Source organism: Silurus aristotelis (genome assembly GCF_946808225.1).
Source record: "Silurus aristotelis genome assembly, chromosome: 8".
Taxonomy (NCBI): Eukaryota; Metazoa; Chordata; class Actinopteri; order Siluriformes; family Siluridae; genus Silurus; species Silurus aristotelis.
In genome coordinates, this window is record NC_139581.1 from 21,692,922 (window position 1) to 21,715,170 (window position 22,249).

A 22,249-nucleotide genomic window follows, 5' to 3' on the forward strand; every position below is an offset into this window, starting at 1 on the left:
CATGATTTCTAAGTGGGAGAACTTGCAAAATAGCAGGGTGTTCAAATACTTATTTTCCTCGCTGTATATATAAAAAGGAAAATTTCACTATGTGCCAAAATTTCCATCAGCTCTCATACAGGCAATCAAAAACCACAAATTTTTGTTATCACAGCACAAATCAATTTTGTATATCTAACACGTAAGTCACATAAAAAACAAATTTTATGAAAAGATAAAAGAAAAAAATACATTTAATACCATTTTCTACACCTGTTACACTGATTTAAATGTATAATATGAACATGAATGGAATTTTAAATTAAGTCGCAGTTAAAGTGGGCGTGTATATGCATATTGAAATGAATAATATTTCGGGGTTTTCCAAGCATCCATCCGGAGATTCTCGTTAGCATACTGTATGAGTGTAGGATTTGTCTGAAATGATCAGATGAACTGGTTAGATTTTTGGAATTGATCCAAACAGGTTTAAATTCAATAATATTTTAGAATTTTGTTCCTGTTTGAAGAATATTTTAATATAAGAACTAGTTAATAACAGTTATGTCAGTAGTCAACAATAGCTCCTCTCCAGATTATTAGCTTATTATCAACATTCCGTTAGTGTGGACCATTTATTTAGCTCATCCTGGTGTATGTCATATATAAGTTACATGGCAAAACGTTTGTAAACACTTTGCTTGTTGAACATCCCATTTCTCTTATAATAGCATACACAATTCTAGGAAGGGTAGTTGCTAGATTTTGGAGTGTGACTGTGGAGTATAGCAACAGTTTGTCAAAGGAACAGTTTTGATTTTGATGCTCAGGTTTCCACAAATGTTTTCCATATGGTGTGGATCCATTTTAACCTGGGATTTTTATCATAGCAGTTTTGCTTTTTTGCGTTTGCCTCCTCACACTACAATCAGACAATCATTTAATCAGATTCTCAAAAAATGTGACACTTAGGAATTGGCTCCGAAGTAAAACTGTGAATTAAATACAAAAGGGCACAGCCGTATTTACTGCTGGTTTTAGTGGTTGTGTGGGTCTTCACTCGTATAAGTTAAATAGACAAAATGGAGAATCCTGGGGTTATCAGTGAAACTATTATAAACTCTGATTGTTTAACAAGACGATTCACATTGAACAGGACAAAGAACAATGACCTGTGATTTGTGTGTATGTGTGCTAAATGATTGGGTCTGGTGTTTTTGAAGGAAAAGGTTTCAGCTCTGGAGAAGCAAGCCAATCAGCTGGGTCTGCAGGCTGCCCAGGAGTGTGAAAAGCTGGCTAAGGACAGGAGTGTGACCCTGCAGCTTCTTCAGAAGGTACACAATGAGTAAATGATGATAGTAAGGTAGTACTAGTGTTTCATAGTGTATATTTGAAACCACAGCCTAATTACTGTATATTGTACAGTAGGTCATGCATCACTTTTAGCAGCTTAATGCAGACATAACCTCCCAAACCGAACAATGGCACCTTACACACTTTTAATACACAGCCTCTCATTCATATTTCATTCATACATCATCCATTACTTTTGCACACGCACACGCACACACACGCACACACACAGAGACGCATATTAACAGTCCTAATTACAGTGCCTTGCCTAGGTATTCACTAAAATGGGTTGTAATATTGAAGTAGGGGGAAAAAAACAATATAGTTTATAAAATTATTTACAAATAAAAAATGCAAAGGTTGTGATTGCGTAAGTATTCACCCCTGTTGCTGTGCAACTCCTCATTCTGGTGCAACCGGTTGTCATCAGAAGTCACGTAATTCTATGCATGGAGTTCACCTGTGTGGAATTAAAGTGTCCCTTGATCTCGGTGTGAATACAGAAAAAAGCCACCAGAACCTGCGAAATAGAGACAAATGGGCTGTTAAAACAGGGTTTAAAAATGATTACTCAAGGTTTGGTTATAAAAAAAAAACGTTTTTGATTATCCTACAGACCACAATTAAGTCTGTTATTAAAATATGGCGACACAACCCTGTCTCAAAAACATTTTCCAGGTTTAGAAGATCCACAGCTCATATAGTAGAATCTGTTCAGTAGACAAGTGTAGCCTGGATACCATATAAAACTGGAACTTCATACACTTGAAGTCTTCAAATGACATCAAATGACTTACCAGAAGTACTTAAATTAGGATCTCTTCTTAAAAAAACTTGCTTTTCTAAATATCCTTTCTCTCAAAAGAGTTTTTAATCTTTGACCTAATGATCCAAGGTCGGAATATATTTATTAATAAAGACTTCAAAAGCACTTTTGTAGGTCCCTCTAGACGAGGATGTCTGCCAAATGCTATGAAGGTCAATGAGACTTAAAATTTTCGAACCCAACCTTTAAACTCAACATTGCTCATCACCCTGAGAAAATTCCCAAAAGCATGGTGGTGGTAGCCTCATGCCACCCTTGGCCTTTTGGTTACTGTTCTAATTAATGTCCTGATTACACAGTCACTTTTTGTAGACTTTGCCCGTAATTAAAATGTACAGAAGGAAGGGCTGGAGCCAGAGAAAGCCCCCCTCGTAGGCTGCATTTTAATGATTTATGAAGACTATGTTGCTCTGCATTGTGTTATTGCTTCAAGGCTGAAGTACATTTTATGTTCTTTACAACATAATGAATTCACAAAATAATCAACTATTAATAGAATAAGGAGAACGAGAAAGTCTCTATCACTATTTGCAAAAACATTAATGCTTGATAGTGTCTGGTGAAGTCCTGAACTATTTTTCATGATCTGTTACAAGAGGGGGGTTCTTCTTGCTAACACATGCATGATGTTCTAGGAGAAGGAGAGGCTGGCAGGACTGGAGAAGCGATACTTCAGCATGACTGGTGGCAGGACTTTTCCTAAAGGCTCCAGCACTTTAAAGGAGGTAAGGGTATATTAAACCTAATTAAATATTACTATATTAAATAAAAATTGAATATGCAAATTTAGACCAAGCATTCAGAAGCTTTGTTTTCTCTCTCCATGTGGTTTCTAGTATCCCCCCCCCCCCCCCCCCCCAGGTTAACACTGAATAAATACATTTAATTGGATTTAATGTAGTTTAGGCTCTAGGTTACTGACTGGAAAGTCAGGTGTTCAAGCCCCAGTACTGTCAAGCTGCTGCTGTTGGGCCCTTAAGCAAGGCCTTTAACCCTCTTTGCTCTGGGGGTGCTGTATCATGGTTGACTCCATGCTCTAACCCCTTCCTAACAAGCTGGGGTATGCAAAGAAGGAATGTCACCATGCTGTCATGTACATGCAACAAGTAAAAGCCACTCTCTTTAGAAAAGCTCTGTCAGACTGCTATTGCTTCAATGTAGTTGTCAAAATTATTTTTTGCCATCTTATAAATCAGTGGTTCTTATGCCATCTTATAAATCAGTCTTGAGGTGCTGTTATTATGCAGAAGTTGATCATTTTCCAATAAGGTATGCTCATTAGTGTTTCATTCCTCTTATTATTATCATCATTTTTATTAAATAAATAATTATAATACAGTTTATTAATCTGTGGTTACATCAGATGCTGTGGAACATCCAGTAAACAAGTTACTTCCTGTCATGTTTTTATTTATTTATTTATTTATTTATTTATTTATTTTTTTATCAGCTATAAACAGCCTTTTCCTTTGCAACCCCACTTTGTTTCCTCTTGAACTTTATACTTTAAGACAATGTCTTGTTATTAAGACCCTGCAAATCCCTCTATCCTGAAGAGTTTTCTATGCCAGATGTTGTCATTACAATGCACAAAAAATGGAAAGAGCTCTAAAATTCAGATATATGCTTATAATGAATCTCCATATAAAAATCCCATCAATAGGGTTCTGTTGCTTGATTCTGCTGCAGCTGATGTGCAGTTCCTGTAGCTTAATCCAGAAAATGTCACACTTTAAAATGTTTCATGTATGCTACAGTATAAAGTCAAATGTATTTCCACACCTGAACTTTCAGAGATCAGTCAGTAAATCAACAACAGTTCAACAGTAAGTCCCTTTTTGCCATTATCATGCTGCAGCACGTTTGAGCCTCTTGGTGTCAGTAATGGAAAATTACAATGCTGCAGCATACAAAATTCATTATAGAAATGTTGTGTTTCTAACTTTGTGGCAATGGTTTGAGGAAGATTTGCATATAGAGGTGAGAGTTTTGGTCATTTAGTATATTTCGTGGTGTATTTTGGGCCCATAATGAGAAAAACTCACTTCTCTGACACATTCCATGTCTTTGAGTAGGTGCATATTTATTTGTTGAAAGTAAGCACACCCATTCCTTTTTATGGAAGTGGTATACCCTAGTTATTAGTAGAAAATGGAATAGGTTTTTCAGTATAAATGAACCATATAAGAAAAAGGGTTGTAGCATAGTAGTTAAGATAAAATTTTAATTGGCACAGTCTATGGGCTGTAGGGTGTGTGTATGGATCAACTGGCCAGAATACTTTATGTACATTTATGTCTATAATGTCTGACCGCTGGTCCTGTGTAAATCCATTGCTGGTTGATTGTGCAGGGGTTCAGCAGGAAGGCGAATGTCTATAGGATGTATATGAGTGATACCCAGCTGGCCAACTCTGCTTCGCATGACCCACTTACACTTGACCCAGCTGTATCTGCCCCCTGTGAGGTATCCTAGTGCTCTGACATTTTCATTTTTTCCTCTCGCACTCACTGTACGCTGCTTGATTTAATACGCAACCAATAATCGTGCTTGAGCTCGTGCATATTACACATTTACTTACTGGGCTTAGATTACCCAGTTTAAAATGAATTAAGTGATTTTTTTAATATATAAGATGCTTTATTAAAAAACTAAATTGCATCAGATTGTCATGCTTATCAATGATTAATAAAATATCAATTCTTTTTGTTTTCTGTCTGTCTTTAACATTTTTAACCTGTCTCACTCATTTCCTGTTTATTCTCCTTTACCTGCTTGCATCTGTGTGTCCATGCTGGGTTTTAGGACTATGTTACTGTGGGCCAATTAAACCAGATCTATGGGATGCCGAAGGTGGATTTGTCCCCCACCTCTCCTGTGCGATTGCATCAGCCCTCCCTCAGCAAGCCTGCCTTTTCCTGTCTTCCTTCCCCCCATGGCTCCTCTCTTTCTCTCTGTTTTGAGGTGTGTCTTTTTACCTTTGAAAATAACTTCTCTTCTAGCCCTTACATTCTGGTACATTAATCTGTCTGACATCACTAACCGTGAATCCTGTTTTGTTGTGTATTAAATCAAACGACTCTAAGCGCATCCTCTTTAACCCCAGTCAAATACATTGCCGTTAACATGAAGGTTTTATACCAACGCTAAACGCGAACAACGGTGAAAAGTGCAATAAAATGCTCGAACTTTATTTCGTTTCATTAGTGACACGCAGTAGCTATTACAAACCGAAAAGAAAACCATTCATTTTGTTGCTCTTGCATTGCCTCATCTGGTCACGTCTGCACGTCTCTTTCGTGAGGTATAAGCAATTTTTTGGTTTATTAACACTTTTATCATGTTTAGTCATTCTTGATGATGACAGATTCAACATTTAAAGAGGAAACTATGTTAAAAGGGCGTTCCTTTAGTTTACATGGGTAGCAGTGCCTCCAGGAAAATAAAGGTTCCAGGTTGAAAAAAAAAACACCTGGGTGCATTGCTATGGGCTGTGAATGGACAGTGATTGCATTGGCATGAGTGCAAAACAGTGATAATTTGTATCATAGGAACTTGCATCCGTAATATAAGTTCAATGGAACTGAATGGCAGTTTGTATTTGGGAATTCGTACCTGATCGCATTTTGTTTTTGCTACAAAAACTACTATATACATTTCTATCGTGGCAGCGTTACAGTCCATTCTGTGGTAATGTTTTCCTCAAAAGAACGTATCATAGTGAGAAATCTAAGGCAGTTTGGTACACCATGAAGCTGGTCTTTTATGGTCATTGACACTTGGAAGTGAGAACAAGTATCTTGGTTTATAATAATGAACAAATTGGATGAAGCTGCTGCTTATTTAAAATTCTTAGACTTAAACTCTATGTGAAATATGAGAGCTTTTGCTCATCATGGCTACCTTTTTTCAATTCTGTATAAAAGAAGGGTAAAAGATTTTCCTCACATGATCTTTATGTGGCACTTTGAAACACTTCATCACAGTCTCTGAAGATTAAGTTCTTTGTCCAGCATCAAGCTATCTGTATGCTAAAGCAAGTGGCTTACAGCAAGACAGATTACCAGTGTAAACAGTGGTGGACTGTAATGTAGTAAATGTAGTTTATTACTGTACATAAGTAGCTTTTTTGCATATCTATATTTTAACTTCTCTACATTCCAAAGTCAAATGACTTTATACTCCGCTACATTTTGAGAAATCGGGTGTTCTATTTGATTTATGAGTGGATGAAAACCTTTGTACCACCAATCAGGGTACATTTACATTTGCGGCACTTAGCAGACGCCCGTGTCCAGAGCGACATACAAAAGTGCTTGGAGTCTTTAGCAATAAATAGATTTACACTGGTGCGCAAGATTACAAACTTGATATAAATCACACTATAACTCTTGATTTTTACATAGCAAATATGGAAAGTGCTTATTTAAATGTTTCAGGAAGAGGTAGGTCTTCAACCATTGCTTAAAGATAGCCATTGACTCAGCTGTACGGACATCTAGGAGAATTTCATTCCACCACCTCGGTGCCACAACAGAGAAGAGCGTGCACTCTGTTTTGAACTTGTTCTGATTGCCGCTTAGTGGTATCTATTCAGCAGGATAAACAGTTTAATCAGTTAAACAGCAAGTAGAACATTTTGAGAGCAATTACTTATGGAAGAAACTCCTAACTCTTAACAATCATTTTTTAAAACCGTATTTTCTTTCTATAAGCCGCTACTTTTTCCCCACGCTTTGAACCCCACGGCTTAAACAGCGAAGCGGCTAATTTATGGATTTTTCCTGGGTTTTTCCGGTTTCACAAACTTCAAGACAAAAAACTGAGCCCAATGAAACATTAGACCAATGAAATTTCCGAACTGGTTCAGGTGAACCAATGAAACTCTTTATATTAAATCAGATGCGCTCCCACTAAATCGGGCCGCACCACATCATAAATATGGATGAGGTTCCTGACGTTTGACTTGCTGCTCACTCGGACTGTCTACAGGAAATGCGAATCATTAGTCACGCTGAAAACAACCGGGCATGAAAACACACTTCACCTGTGTTCTGAGCTGCACGGCATCAGGAGAAAAGCTTCACCGGTGGTGATTTTTAAACACACGACGATGCCAAAAGATAAACTTTCGAGAAAAATTGTGAAAGGAAGGAGGAAGACAGTGAACAATGACTTTCTTGGTAGGCTACTGTTTAGATACAAGCACAGTCTTTCATTAGCCTGTGTAAAGTTTTAGTTTTACACATTAGTTACAGTGTAGACACCTGCGGCTTATAGACAGGTGCGGCTTATTTACGTTCAAAATAACAAATCTTTGTCAAATTCAGTGGGTGCGGCTTATATTTGGGTGCGCTTAATAGTCCGGAAATTACGGTACTTAAAAAGAAGCTTTTGAGCTCATGATGTTTTTATAGATATCAGTGTTTGACTCATTAATATCATTCTATGAATAGATGGTGTGCTGAGAGTAACAGAGTCTTTTCACATAAACTGAGTTAATTAAGAAGCTTATGACAAAAGTTATAATAGGACATAATAGCCATAATATATCATAGTACTTCGGATACTTGAGTACATTTAAAGGCAATTACTTTGTGCTTTTACTCGAGTTCGAGATAAACTCTGTAAAATATTACTCCAGTTAAAGTGCTTCTTTTAAACTTTCACTTATGTACATGGTTTGCGTACGTCTTCTACCACTGTGTATTACAATACACTCTCCTTTTTGTATTGTCTTGCCATTACATTTTATTACATGATCAGTTTAAATGAGAGGTCTACGCATGCAAATAATTACAGTAGTTAACATGTACAGAAGTTCTCATTAGTGGAATATTAAACCGTGTGCACAGGACGGGATTAGAGGTGTGAAGAGTAAACATGATGTTTATATGTAAGGCGCAGTGGTGCGCTGATTAGGTTTGTGGTTTGTTTACAGGTTCAAACATTTCACACCATCTAGCAGACAATTAGGTGGTTTGTTTATGTATTTATTTATTTAAGCTAATTTGTGTTCTGTCACCCGGCTGCACCGAAGCCGTTTGGTAGAAAACTCAAATTTGCATAAACAGCTTTTTCTTTAAAATGAATTAATAGCTGTTCACTCTTCTCATTAAACCAGAATTTCAGTTTTATAATAACGCTTTCCTCTGTTCGTCTTCTTTTTCCCCTCTTTTCCTCCATTTTCCTTTATTATTTTATTTCATTATTTTTTTTTGCCTATTTCACCCCACTACCTTCCTGTGCATTCTGATGTGGGTAACGTGGCAGACGGGGCTGTATAGGCCTCAGATCCACAGGCTAGATTTAGAGCACTGGCACCAGGAGGTGATGGTGGCTGGAGCGCTTAGCCAGCTGTGTCCACCTTCTTTCCTGTCTAAAGCTCACTCAGCACACGTGCCTCTGCAGGTAACTTGTCCCATCAAGACCCAGCTATCCCTCTTTTGTTTTCTTTCCCACTTTGCTCTCACATCTTCATGTCCTTAGTGTCATGTAGGTGTCTCTGAATGCATGGTAGCTCCATGAAGCTCTGAGTGTGAAGTCTGTGCTGTACGTTGTTGTTGATGAGTGTCGTCACATTGTTTGGGTTTTATTTGGTCGTGTTTGGACTTTGTGGCTCATGGCCATTGCTCTGCTGGTAAACAAACTGGAAAGGTCGCAAGGAATGTCTGGTAAAGCAGTCTGCTCATTTAGGAGTATTTGGGAGGTGTGGGATAAAAGCTTGATCTTTATTGTATTACAGCCAGAAATTATTATTGATGATGAGATTTTTTATTTTTCCTAGAATCCTGTTTAGTTAACTGTGAATTTATATGATACCATGTATAATTGTACATACTATAAAACAAAGTTTTATCTGGAATCTTGCATATAAATGTTTGGTTTCACATAATAATATTGATTATAAAAATGTTATCTGAAAATTGAGAGAAGATTAAAAAAATGATGTAGACCCACACTGGTCATTTGAACATAGACAGAAAACATAAATAGCACATGTATGGCAAAACCTGGGAAAACCTGTTACTATGGCCAAAGTCTAGCAAACAGTCAGGTGCCAAGTGTTATAAATTTAAACATTTGGAAATGTTTATTTCTCAGGATATAATTCTACAAATGTTCTTCACGTTGGCAATGTAGTAACAAACACCAATCTGGCATAGCATTATGACCATTTCCCCCTTTTGCTGAAAACAGTTGTGACCCGTTGAGACCACACAGGCCAGTCTTCATTCCCCACGTGCATGAATCGGCCTTGGCCGCCCATGACCCTGTCACCGGTTCACCACTGTTCTTTTTTTGGACCACTTTTGATAGATACTGACCACTACAGACCGGGAAACACCACATAAGAGCTGCAGTTTTAAAAAAGCCTCAGACCCAGTCGTATAGACATCACAATTTGGCCCTTGTCAAACTCAAATCCTTACGCTCGCCCATTTTTCCTGCTTCTACCACATCAACTTTGAGGACAAAATGTTTACTTGCTGCCTAATATATCCCACCCACTAACAGGTGCCATGATGAAGAGATAATCAGTGTTAATCACTTCACCTGTCTTAATGTTATAATGCCATAATGTTATGCCTGGTCGGGGTACATTGTTATAGAAACAGCCAGTCTGCTGAGAGATGTCTTACACCTGGCTAACAAAGTGTGATTATCCTCACACAGTCTCCAGGTGCTGGTTTTCTACAAGTAGTAATCTTAAAAAGCAATTTATCCCCTTTTTTATTATGCCATTGGCCTGATAAATCATTGAAATTCCATAAAAAATTGAGACACAGCAAATGAAACACATATTTGAGTCTGTAGTTCCAGAACAAATTTTTCAATGTCAGGAGTTTTCCCTAGTCTGCACATTTATGTACTTTTTTTCTTTTTTAAGACTGAAAAAACCTCCAAAACATGATAAACTATTTCTTAAAGCCAATGCGTGGGATGTTTTGTGTGTTAATGGTCCAGTTTGTCTTTTCTGTAGGTGTTTCGCTCCAGGCTAGACAGCGATGCCAGTCAATCCTCACAGAAGCCAAAAGTGAGTGCTGGACTTTCCCCCCCTTACACCACAGCAACACTCGGCCGCAACACTCCCTCCAGGGTAAAACACACACACACACACACACACACACACACACACACACACACACACACACACACACACACACACACACACACACACATACACACATTTCTATGCTGTGTAATACTATAAAGATACAACACACTACTTTGGTTTAACTCGAATTGTCAATGATTGTCTTTTCACTTGCCCAGAGTCCCATAATTGTAACCAACAGCACTGGAAGTCTCCCCCGCAACCTTGCAGCCACTTTACAGGACATTGAGATGAAGAGGCAGCTGGCACTGCAACAGAAAGGTATTCACACCACGTTTTTATAAGCTCTAATCACACACACCAAAGTAGTTTGAGCCAAAGTAGCAGCAATCCTAAACCTTTTATTTATTTATGAAGCATCGACTTTGGATTATGTATATTACAGAGAATGCAGGAGCAACAGGAAATATTGTAAAAGAAAAGAATTGTGTTCCTACAGTATAAAACCAAATAATGTGGATAAGTTAAGTTCCTATTATTTGACCTTAATTACTTTTAAGTAGTGAGTAGAAGATCAGACCATTTTAGTGACTTGGTTTTTTTAATCTCGTTCATCAAAAAAAAAAAATATATATATATGTGTGTGTTTATCTTGTCTACATACAGGATCTTTGACCTTATTTCCAATAATAAAAAATATTACAATGCATCTTAAGACAAACAGAATGAGTGGCTCAAATCTTATATCCTCTGGTCTTTGTCGTTCGTTCTTTTGCCACATGAGTCCCTTAAAATGTCAAGATTTGGACCCAAAAAAATCTCTTGCATTGTGTAGCGTCTATGGAAATCCCATGAAAAAACAACGAACGACTCGGAACGGAGGACTTATGAGATGAACCACTAAATTCTTTTTCCTGTGTAATGCACTGCATAGCGTTTATTGGAGTCACGTAATAAAAGGACGAACGACTTGGACAAGTCGAGAGTTTAGAGGTAAATGAATGCAATGCTTTGCTCATTTTCATTGGAAAATAAACAAATCGCTTTTTGACACTGCTCGTTCTTCTGTGTCACAATAAAGACTCGTTCAAAATGAACAAATATTTTTAAATATGTTTAAAACAAATAAAAATTAGAAAATCTGGGATTATATGGATTTTTAAAGTCTTTTGATTCCAGTCAAGAAAATGTTCGAAATAATTTTAATTCCATATTTGAGTTCAGTTCAATTCCTAATTCAGCCAGAATGTGTTTCCATAATACAGTATATTCATCATACAGTTTTGAAATGTAAGGAAAGAAATCTGAAAATAAAAAATCTGAATTAATTGATTCAATTGGATTCCTAATTCAGCCAGTATTTGTTTTTAGAATACAGTACCTTTATATTACATAGGACATTATACACCTTTGAAATGTAACAATAAAATTGATTAATTAGATTTGAAAGAAACAAGCTGATCAAAGTGATGATCTGATTATCTGAATCTTTTTTTAACATGAAACGTACCAGTGCTTGTTTACTCCTCCCCATCCCGTCCACACTTTCCTCTCAACTCCTCCTCCCGTTTTCTTTTTTCATTTTTTTTTCCACAACCAGTGTGACGTTGTGTCTTTCACTTTTGTTCGTTCACCTCCGTTATCCCCCCACTCTCACCCAGACCGCTTGCCATCATCGCCTGAGTTCTCCGCCATGGACAGTCCCACAGGTAGAGCGCATTGAGTCTGGAGTGGGTTTTGGTCGTGTCCTCATCATCTCATCTTTATTACCACTTTATCCTTCGCTTTCTCTCTGATCGTTGCGGCTCGACGTTAAATGGTGCATGATTGTATTTACAAATGTGCTTTCTGTTTTTTTTCTGGACTTTGTTCTCTTTCTCAGCATGGAGCCAAATGGTTGAGGTGTGTTTTTCGCTTTGACTGGAAGCAGTGCCATTCAAACGGGCCAGACTTGCTTGGGCATTATTTGTATTATTTATTTATTTATTAAGATTTTTTTTATTTTTAAAAATGAGTCCAGGTCTCTGTGCTGTACCTGAGAGGGCATGATTGGTCAGCTTGGTTATAGCGTGTTATCCTACATGGATACATGAGTTTATAAATTTTTTTTTTAATAAATTCTTTTTATTGATTTTATTTGTTTTATTTAGGCTTGGCATGGAATTATGTGAAATACGGTATTAGGTGTGTGACGGTTCCTGATGAGAAACAAATATGTTAATGGCAATGTTCTGTTTATGCACAAAAAAAAAAAATATTCAAGAATGTTTTACATGTCAAACTGTATTTGTAAAGTGGCAAAATAAAATTTTGGAATGTTTATTATTAATTACATATCAATCTTACTGATCAAAAATCTTATCGAAATCATTTAACATCAATGAGAAATGATTTGTGATGCCACAGTATTATAGGTCATCACCTTTTTTAAATGCAGCAGTGCACCAGATGTGGTGATGTACAAAAAATACTTATTATACACTCTGTTTTTCCATACCATCTCACACCTAATTTGTCCATCTGTCCATTCTGCTTCTGTTTACATTCCTGCATTTATGCTCTCTCTCTCTTTCTTTTTCTCTCTCTCCGCAGGTCAGCAGGTGATCGAGGAGCAGCGGCGGCGTCTGGCCGAGCTAAAGCAGAAGGCTGCAGCCGAAGCTCAATGCCAGTGGGAGGCGCTGCATGGCTCCCACACGCATCTAAGCGGCTCTCCCACTCCTCCATTGGTCCATCACTCCATACTGCACCACACAGCACCCTCTGCTGGAGAGGACAACTACGACACGCTCAGTTTGGAGAGCTCGGACAGCATCGACACCAGTGTCTCCACCAGCAACAACTCCGCCTGCTCGCCCGATAACATGTCCAGGTTAGAAAAATGCCTTTCCACTAACAGAAATCTGTGCAGTTGATGTCCCTGTTTTACATCCAGTCTCTGGAGCTCATTTATCATACATCTGCTTCTGTTTGATTTATTTATTTATTTTTAAATGCAGTTAAAAAACAATTAGCCTTTCTGCAGGCTGTTACACTCGATATGTGTGGTGCATTTTGTACAGTAACTCATACATAGAAGGAAATAAACCCAAAAATCAGCTTTTATTGTTCTTATCATGAGATTTTGACATCTTTTGTAAAAAAAAAAAAAAAAAAAAAAAAATCTGTATATGACAACCTTTACAGTATTCTATCACCAGTCAATGCTTGACGTTATTCCCAACATGCCTTACAAATACATTATATGCCTTTTAACCTGAATGTGGTGGATGTATAAAGTACAATACAGAAGTGTTTTCTGATTTTTTTCTATATGGAAATAACCGTGTATCCCTATTTTACAATGTATGTACAGACAAAAAAAAAAGAAATCCCTGTGCAACGTTTATTGCAGCAAAGCAACTAACGGACTCGAGAAAATCAGAAAAACGGTTTAAAAGTAATCTGAAATAAAAAGCCCAAAGTTTTGGCCATGACTCCCTTGAGGGAAGGTAAAAACTTTTTAATGATCTTTTTCCTCTTTTTTTTTTTTTGGGTACTATTAATATCTTAGCATTTTATTACGTGTGATAATGACGAAATATCTGTGAAAGCAAACACTCTAATTGTCTTGTTGGTTAAATTCGTTCTTAATTTTATCCTAAGGGCATGTGGAATTTTGCACTGCTTGTACATAAGTGGCGCTAGCTAGCATTATTAGTTCGCTTACTTGAAAAGCACTTACAACAGAAGCCAAACAGAGGTTTCCTACTATGTTTTTTTGTTTTGTGTTTTTTTTTTTTTTTTACTTTAGCCAGACGTTTGTTTTTTTTTTTTTTACACTTTAGCCAGACGTGTTTTTTTTTTTGTTTTTTTTACTTTTGCCAGCCGTTCCCCATCAGAACCAATTGGTCGGTCGGCGGTGGATTAAAAACGAGCCTACGTTTCATTCAGCTGCATCTCAACATTTTTAGAACGCGTAAAGATCTTATTTCTTGACTTGGGCTCAGCCTTCAGCACGATCATTGCAGCGCTGCTGGACATGAAGCTGACTCGATCTGCCAAACTCCATCTGCCAATGGATCACAGGTTTCCTGACAGACAGTCAGCTTGGCAAATACATGTCAGACACTATAACTCAGCACCGGCACACCCCAGAGATACATGCTTCCCTTGTTCTCTTTTCCCAATGCAGCAACATCTGCAGCTCTAATGAGCCGTCCATCAAGCAACACATGTTTGCACAGGACATCGCTCTTACAGGCCCTCGATATCCATAAGCACACGCAAATGTATCAGGTTCAGTCAGGATACCTGAACAAAAATCACAGAATATGAGTATTGATTTCAGAACCTGTATCACTATCAGCTATTGAGCGATTCAGGTTTCTCTAGACTGTCATGTCATGTAACCCTTAGCCAGAGAAAAATGCTAGCCACATCACCACAAAAAGGCTCCACAAAGCCTGAGCCAGCGAAACAAAAAAAAATCCAATCTCCCCCCAGGCAGTATCAGTCCACCTCCATCACCATGTCCATCCTGACCTCTTCTATAATTGTCTGGTTTGGTGCTGCTGATACTTGGGCCAGAGGCAAACTGCAGCGAATCATCAACACTTCTGTTATCAAAGATCCGGTCTATCTCGGTGTCCATCCCAGACCCAGAATGAAGAAGTGTTACAGTGCACGCGTTTCTGTGCAGACCCTTCCCCTGTCCATCCTGACCGATTTCAATACAAGTAACTCTCTAAGAAGTAACAGCTGTAATGTAATGTGTACTTTGGATATGAATTTAATAACACCGATATGCACACTGATAATAATTCCAATAATAGTAAAAGATAACACAAGTGAACACAACATGCAGTTTTTAAATGAAGGTTTTTATTATTACATGGCCCTGTGTGAAAAAGTGTTTACCCCCCAGTTAAAACTGTGGTTTATCACACCTGAGTTCTATTTCTCTCGCCACACCCAGGCCTGATTACTGCCACACCTGTTTACAATCAAGAAATCTCTTAAATAGGACCTGCCTGACAAAGTGAAGTCGACCAAAAGATCCTCTAAAGTTAGAGATAATGCTAAGATCCAAAGAAATTCAGAAACAAATGAGAGAGAAAGTAATTGAGAGCCACAGTCTGGAAAAAGGTTATAAAGCCATTTCTAAAGCTTTGGGACTCCAGCGAACCACAGTGAGAGCCATTAAAACAAAAACATGGAACAGTGGAGAACCTTCCCAGGAGTGGCCGGCCGACCAAAATTAGGCCTCACTTGCCTCAAAGTTCCAAGACGAAAACCGCTGCTGAGCAAAAAGAACATAAAGGCTCGTCTCAGTTTTGCCAGAAAACATCTTGAAAATCCCCAAGACTTACGGAAAAATTCTCTGTGGACTGATGAGACAAATGTTGAGCTTTTTGGAAGGTGTGTGTCCCATTACATCTGGCTAAAAAGTAACACCGCATTTCAGAAAAAGAACATCATACCAACAGTAAAATATGGTGGTGGTAGTGTGATGGTCTGGGGCTGTTTTGCTGCTTCAGGACCTGGAAGACTTGCTGTGATAAATGGAACCATGAATTCTGCTGTTTACCAAAAATTCCCTAAGAAGAATGTCCGGCCATCTGTTCGTGACCTCAAGCTGAAGCGAACTTGGCTTCTGCAGCAGGACAATGATCCAAAACACACCAGCAAGTCCACCTCTGAATGGCTGAAGAAAAACAAAATAAAGATTTTGGAGTGGCCTAGTCAAAGTCCTGACCTGAATCCTATTGAGATGCTGTGGCATGACCTTAAAAAGGCGGTTTCTGCTCGAAAACTATCCAATGTGACTGAATTACAACAATTCTGCATAGATAAGTAACCAAAATTCCTCCACAGCGCTGTAACAGACTCACTGCAAGTTATCACAAACGCTTGATTGCTGTTGTTGCTGCTAAGGGCGGCCCAACCAGTTATTAGGCTTAGGGGCAAACACTTTTTCACACAGGGCCATGAAGTTTTGGATTTAGTTTTCCCTCAATAATAAAAAACCTTCATTTAAAAACTGCATGTTGTGTTCGCTTGTGTTTTAATTTAATAATATTTAAATTAGTTTGATGATCTGAAACATTAAAGTGTGACAAACATGCAAAAAAAAAAGAAATCTACGTGTATATACGTGTGTGTGTGTGTATATGTATGTGAAATATTACATATACATACAAAATTGTACCAGAATACGAGTATATTTTTTAACTATAATGATGTACCCACCAATTAACATGATCCCGATTCGGATAATAATTTTATTCATAAAGCACAACATTTTCAAAGTACTTTTTTCTGATCTTTCATTTAATAACTATAAAACAACAAGAATAATGTGCGTGATGAAACTGGTGCGTGGTTAAGATTTTATGCCATTCGTCATGTGTCATGTCCAAAGTTGTCTCTGCCGCTCTATTAGGCAGGCAAGTGGCATAGCAGGAGCTAATAATCTGTTTGAATTAAATTACTGAATGTGGCATGTAGACAACAAAAAAACTGAAACAAACCCTGTGCGCTATTGTGACACAGTGCAAGCGGGCTGAATGCGCTGAAAATCGAAGAGATGGAGAAGCTGCTTAGGGAGGCTCATCTGGAGAAGGCCAGACTCCTCGAGTCCAAGGTGACGGAAAACCTGCAATCTGTACATGCAAAGATGAATTATTTAATATTGTATTGAAGGAGATTGCTAACTTACCTTAATGGCTTTCTTGCCTCTTGTGTGTGTGTGTGTGTGTGTGTGTGTGTGTGTGTGTGTGTGTGTGTGTGTGTGTGTGTGTGTGTGTGTGTGTGTGTGTGTGTGTGTGTGTGTGTGTGTGTGTGTGTGTACTGCAGGAGCGAGAAAGCCAGGCACGTAAACAGCTGCTGCATGAGGAGAGAAAGAGGAGAGAGGAGGCCGAGAAGAGGCTGCAGGAGGAAACGGTGCACCGGCAGCAGCTCATTGAAAAGGAGGTGAAGATGAGAGCAAAGAATTTCTCTCAGGTGAGGCTGCTGAGGTGAATGATAAACAGGGGACACTGCGGATCGGATGATGTTCTGGATATGAATGCACAGACAAAAAAAAAAACCATATCCAGATAATACGATTTCAACTCATTATGGCCAAGATTTGATATTTGACAATGCCACAGAATTTACTGTGATACAAGAGAATTTTTTTAGGAATAACCTCTGATTAATAACTGACTAATGTTGTTTAGGGCTTGAGGTAGGCTTACTGTTATTTCTTATATGATGATGATAATAGGATTATTTTAAAAGTATCACATGTACATGTACTGCCTTGTTTACACATTAATTTAGGAATTGGAATATTTTTTGACCAGTTGTGTCTTTCTATATATAAATATTTAATCTGTTACTCTTTATTGGTTTGTAATTAGAATCCATAATCATTATTGGTCAGCACATTTCTATTAAATATAACACAACCACAACACTGCACACAAACTGAGCTGATTTATTCTGGTTGTAAAGATTTGTAATAAACTGCATATGTGGGTTGAGCGTAATTGAAACTGAATACATAACAACAGTTTCAGACATATTCAGATATGGCCGTCACTTTTCCCGTTTGTTTTTGCTGCAGTGGAAATGACCATGGCTCCATAAGGATATTATGAAATTTTTTTTTTTTGTTTGTTTGTTTTTTGTTTTTTGTGGCCCCCGCATGAGATCATGCACTCAGGAACTAATGAAATTCTTGTGTAAGATTTGTACAGCGTCTGTAAGCAGCTACCTGTAATGTGGCCGCCAATATTGTATCAGCGTTTCTCAGTGCGGCTCAGGGATGGGGATGTGCACTTTTCCCAGCAGCGTTTGTCAATATTTACGGAAAGTTACGAGGGATTACTATTTCATACTAAATTATTTTGGACAATTTACATTTTCTGCAGCGAAACTAAAAAAATATAAACAAATTTGAGAGTTACGCAGAGAGTCGACATGCAGGTATACAGAGTTATGATGATAAAACAGTTCTTCCAAAATGAATTTGACTTCTAAATCCAAATGTCCACATACGTCATCTCTAAATCGGGAGTATTCCGAATGTTTCGAAAGCACAACACACACGTGATTAGCAAGCACTATACTGAACAGTACTAGCGATAGTTTGAGTTCGGCTTTGTCCTAAACCCCACAGCAGGCTTAAGTGCATCTTTTCTGTTGTTCATTTTGTTGTTTATTTATCATTTCAAAGTAAATTAAAGTAGCACTGCTTGATTACTTATCAGAGTTTCTTTAAATGAACTCGATGTTCTTGGTAGGGACTTTATATAAAAAGTATTCAGATTTAATTGGCTGGAATTGTCTTTAATTTAATACAAATTGTAATATTTTCAGTCGTTTATGACAAGAAAAAATATACAAATATTGTGATTGTGTTTGTGTGTTTGTGTGTGTATGTGTATGTGTGTGTGTGTGTGTGTGTGTGTGTGTGTGTATGTGTGTGTATATATATATATATATATATATATATATATATATAACGCGCACACACACACACACACACACACACACACACACACACACACACACACACACACAGGAGTTCTTGTATGACCACGTTGACATCGCATCGTTTTTCAGTTCATGTGCATTTACACTTCTATCAGCCGAGTTTTATGTACAATTTTGAGTTCTGTTTTGACTATTTGTACCTCGAGCATACCTACACGTTTGGAGTTTGGAAACCTACTGATTCCTACACTTTTCCAATCCTAACAGTGAAGGTCATAAAAACAGGTTATGGAAATCGCATCTAACTGTTTCACAGCATTACAGCTTCCATGCCAGAGCTCTGTGTGACTGTGATGGGGACTTTATATCTCTGTTCTGCTGGGGAGCGAGGAGTTTGACACCCAGGGGGAAGGCAGCTTTGAAGATGTTGCGTTTGTAGTCGGTGTCCTTAGAAATGTAATTTTATGCACAAATAAGGTCTTCGTGTCTTTTTATAGTGCAGGAACCCAAGCTAAGCCGTGCGATACAAATAAGCGATCCCGTGAAAAATAAAAATAAATAAAAAAAAAAAGAGAGAGAGATGTAAAGGTTGACTGCTCCATCGTGATGAATTTGTTTTTATTCAGAATGAAGACCACAAATCAATCACCGTGTCTGGTAATGATTTCGAGGAGTTTGTTTCAGATGTGTCTGTAGAATCGATCACGGGTTGCTGTTTGAAGAAATGTTACACATATATTTTCCTTCCCTTTTATTATTGATTTCTTGTTTTTGGTCAAAGGCTCGGCCCATGACGCGCTACCTTCCCATCCGCAAAGAGGAGTTTGACCTGCGCTCGCACGTCGAGTCGTCGGGTCACAACGTGGAGACCTGCTACCACATCATCCTCACAGAAAAGATGTGCAAGGGCCACCTGGTTAAGATGGGCGGAAAGATTAAATCGTGGAAGAAGCGCTGGTTCGTCTTCGACCGTCTTAAACGCACGCTCTCCTACTACGCCGGTAGGTATTCAGCTCCGCACGTGAGCCTCGAGCGCGAAACCGGCCTGGAATGATGTGCGCCTACCATTCTAAACCGAATCCATTTTTATTGGCGCGAGTAAGATATCACTTACAAGCAAAATCGACTTGGCAGCAAAAGAGTCGAGTATGGAAACAAATTAAGCCCAAAAAGTGGAATAAATGAATGAAGGATTTACAGTGTTTTACAGTATTTAGATTTTTTTTTTATATGAATTATAAGACATCTTTCTCCAGAGCTGAGTCTTGGCATAGTGATGCTAGCGTGGGGGGATGCGGTAATTAGCGGCGGCTTTAGCTCGGGGAAGGCTGCTGTGGTTTCCGATAGCCTCGGGATAGCTCGAGGCATACAAATATCCAGCAGCTCGTCCGCGTTCTGTATGATGCTGATGAAATCGAGCGCAATGCTGTGGAAATTCTGTTTCACACTCAGCCGTCGTGCTCAGCAGGGATAGCGGTTTCTACCCCTAATGGTTACACAGGCAAAAAAGATGGCGCAAACTCAATAACAGGGCTCGATTGCTGCCTCCCAGATCGCTGCCTCTGAGGACAGTGTAGTTTTACCCACTTGTTTTTACATTACGGTTCACATAAAACCTGTTAAATATTATTAAGTGGAATAATGCAGGAAGTTTTTTTTACCTCCCTCCTTTACATGACATTTTCGTGTTTTCTAATGAAAATTAAGAATAATTTCGGAAAAAAAAATAAAAAGCATAAATACAGAGATTTAATGAAATAATGGATTTACTTTTTTGTGCTTTCTTTTAAATATAAGTGTAAAAAATCTGTCACATGACCTCCCTTTTTAATTTGCACACACACACACACACACACACACACACACACACACTTTCGATCCCCAAATGAGATTTTCCAACACTGTGTAACAGTGCTATATTTTTTACATTATTAATGTAACATTTAACTTAAATTAACATTAAAAACAAAACTTAATTTCATGTAATTTAATCTTCAAAATAACATTAATATTTAATTATTATTTACAGAAGTTTTGTGAAATCTATTTTTTATATAAATACTTAAAACATTTTTTATTTTTTATTTTTTTATTATAATTTTTTTTAAATAACTGGATTGTATTATGGCAAACAGAAAAAAAACAACTCAAGGCAACTTCAGTCGGTCACATGACTGTAAATGTCCACACACATTTACACACACACATCCACACACACCTGATCCCCAAATGAGGATGTAACGTTTTATAAAAAAAAAAAAAAAAAAAAAAAAAAAGATGATTTCATATTAATTTCAAACATATTAAAGGTATGGCTTCTCAACATTGTTAATTTTTTTCAATCTTGTCCTTTTTTTTGTTTATTTTTTATGGTTCCCAGACAAGCATGAGAGCAAGCTGAAAGGAGTGATCTATTTCCAGGCCATTGAGGAAGTTTACTACGACCATTTACGCAGCGCCTCGAAGGTAAATCATCCCATTAAGGGGTGTTTTTTGCTGATTCCCAGCTGATTCCCAGTCTCCGTAACGAAGCTACACACGCGTTTTCACTCGCTGCTGCCGCGTCTGAACGTTCACACTGCTCCGAGTCCTCTGTAAATGCTGCTTTTATTTATTCATATTTTTTAAAAGCTCATTTAATTTAGTTCATTTACTTTCCATGGATTCGCTTCACTTGTTGATAGCATTTATTTTGTATTTCTCTCTCTTTCTGTCTTTCTCTTTCTCCACTATTATTTTCCGATTATTCTTTCATTCTGCTGGCTGTGCCTCACAGAAAGGACTTTTCAACCTGAACTTGACAAGTGTATGTATGTTCAGAACGAGTCCTGCATGCCACCAAATCTCTTTTTTGCTCGTGGGCAAAGCCGAACCGAATTATAAATTCTTTTTTGCTATAATAAAGCCTTTTAATCCTCGTTGAGGTGAATTAGTCACAGAGTCTTGCCTTGGAGTGATGGGGCTTATTCCAGCTCTCCCCCCACCTCCACCCTCCAATCCCTGGCCGCAGTATTTAATGGCATTAGGTCAGGTCTTGATTGTGTGGTGGCAAATAGGGAATGAGGGACATATTCGTATTATTCGGATCCATTTACCTCCAGCACATCTCTGAACTGCTGCCTCCTCAGTTTTACAGAGAAGTGCGTGTGTGTGCATGTGTGTATAAATGTGTACAACTTACTAACTGTCTATGTGGCGCTTTGTCTGTGCGCAAGTGTTTATTTTATCCAACCACAAACTTACACTATGTGTGTTTGGAAAGTGGTGTCTAGGTTATATTATTACTTTTTAATCATGATTATTGCCTTTTTTTTTTTTTTTTTTTATTGTTTATGAATCACAAGCTAGCTAGCAAATAATACACCCTGTCAATCGGGACCACCATTTTTTTGTATTTTTTTTTTTCATTTATTTTTATTTATTTATTTATTTTTCTGTTTCCGATTTTTATGAAACGCTCATCTGGTGAACAGAATAAGTGAGCTCGCCTTCACCGAGAAGCATATATGCAGCTCTTCCTTCAAATTTGGCCAAAATAATGAGCCTTGGAAGACAACTGTCTTATGCTGTCT

At 37.9% G+C, this 22,249-nt stretch overlaps 1 protein-coding gene across 11 annotated transcripts in view; it reads left to right on the plus strand.

Moving 5' to 3' along the window:
* phldb1b (pleckstrin homology-like domain, family B, member 1b) overlaps positions 1-22,249 on the plus strand; it is a 70,502-nt gene that overhangs the window by 42,885 nt on the left and 5,368 nt on the right. For 4 of the 11 annotated variants that reach the window (XM_083549612.1, XM_083549614.1, XM_083549609.1 and 1 more), the window contains 11 exons: positions 1,203-1,313; positions 2,794-2,883; positions 10,143-10,259; positions 10,436-10,538; positions 11,879-11,926; positions 12,810-13,086; positions 16,749-16,839; positions 17,052-17,198; positions 19,459-19,678; positions 21,058-21,143; positions 21,454-21,483. In XM_083549612.1, the coding sequence (XP_083405738.1) occupies positions 1,203-1,313; positions 2,794-2,883; positions 10,143-10,259; positions 10,436-10,538; positions 11,879-11,926; positions 12,810-13,086; positions 16,749-16,839; positions 17,052-17,198; positions 19,459-19,678; positions 21,058-21,143; positions 21,454-21,483 (1,320 nt within the window). Of the gene's footprint in view, positions 1-1,202; positions 1,314-2,793; positions 2,884-4,510; positions 4,625-4,963; positions 5,123-8,431; positions 8,570-10,142; positions 10,260-10,435; positions 10,539-11,878; positions 11,927-12,809; positions 13,087-16,748; positions 16,840-17,051; positions 17,199-19,458; positions 19,679-21,057; positions 21,144-21,453; positions 21,484-22,249 lie in introns of all 11 variants that reach the window. The other 7 variants (XM_083549611.1, XM_083549617.1, XM_083549615.1 and 4 more) reach the window with 5 other exon arrangements.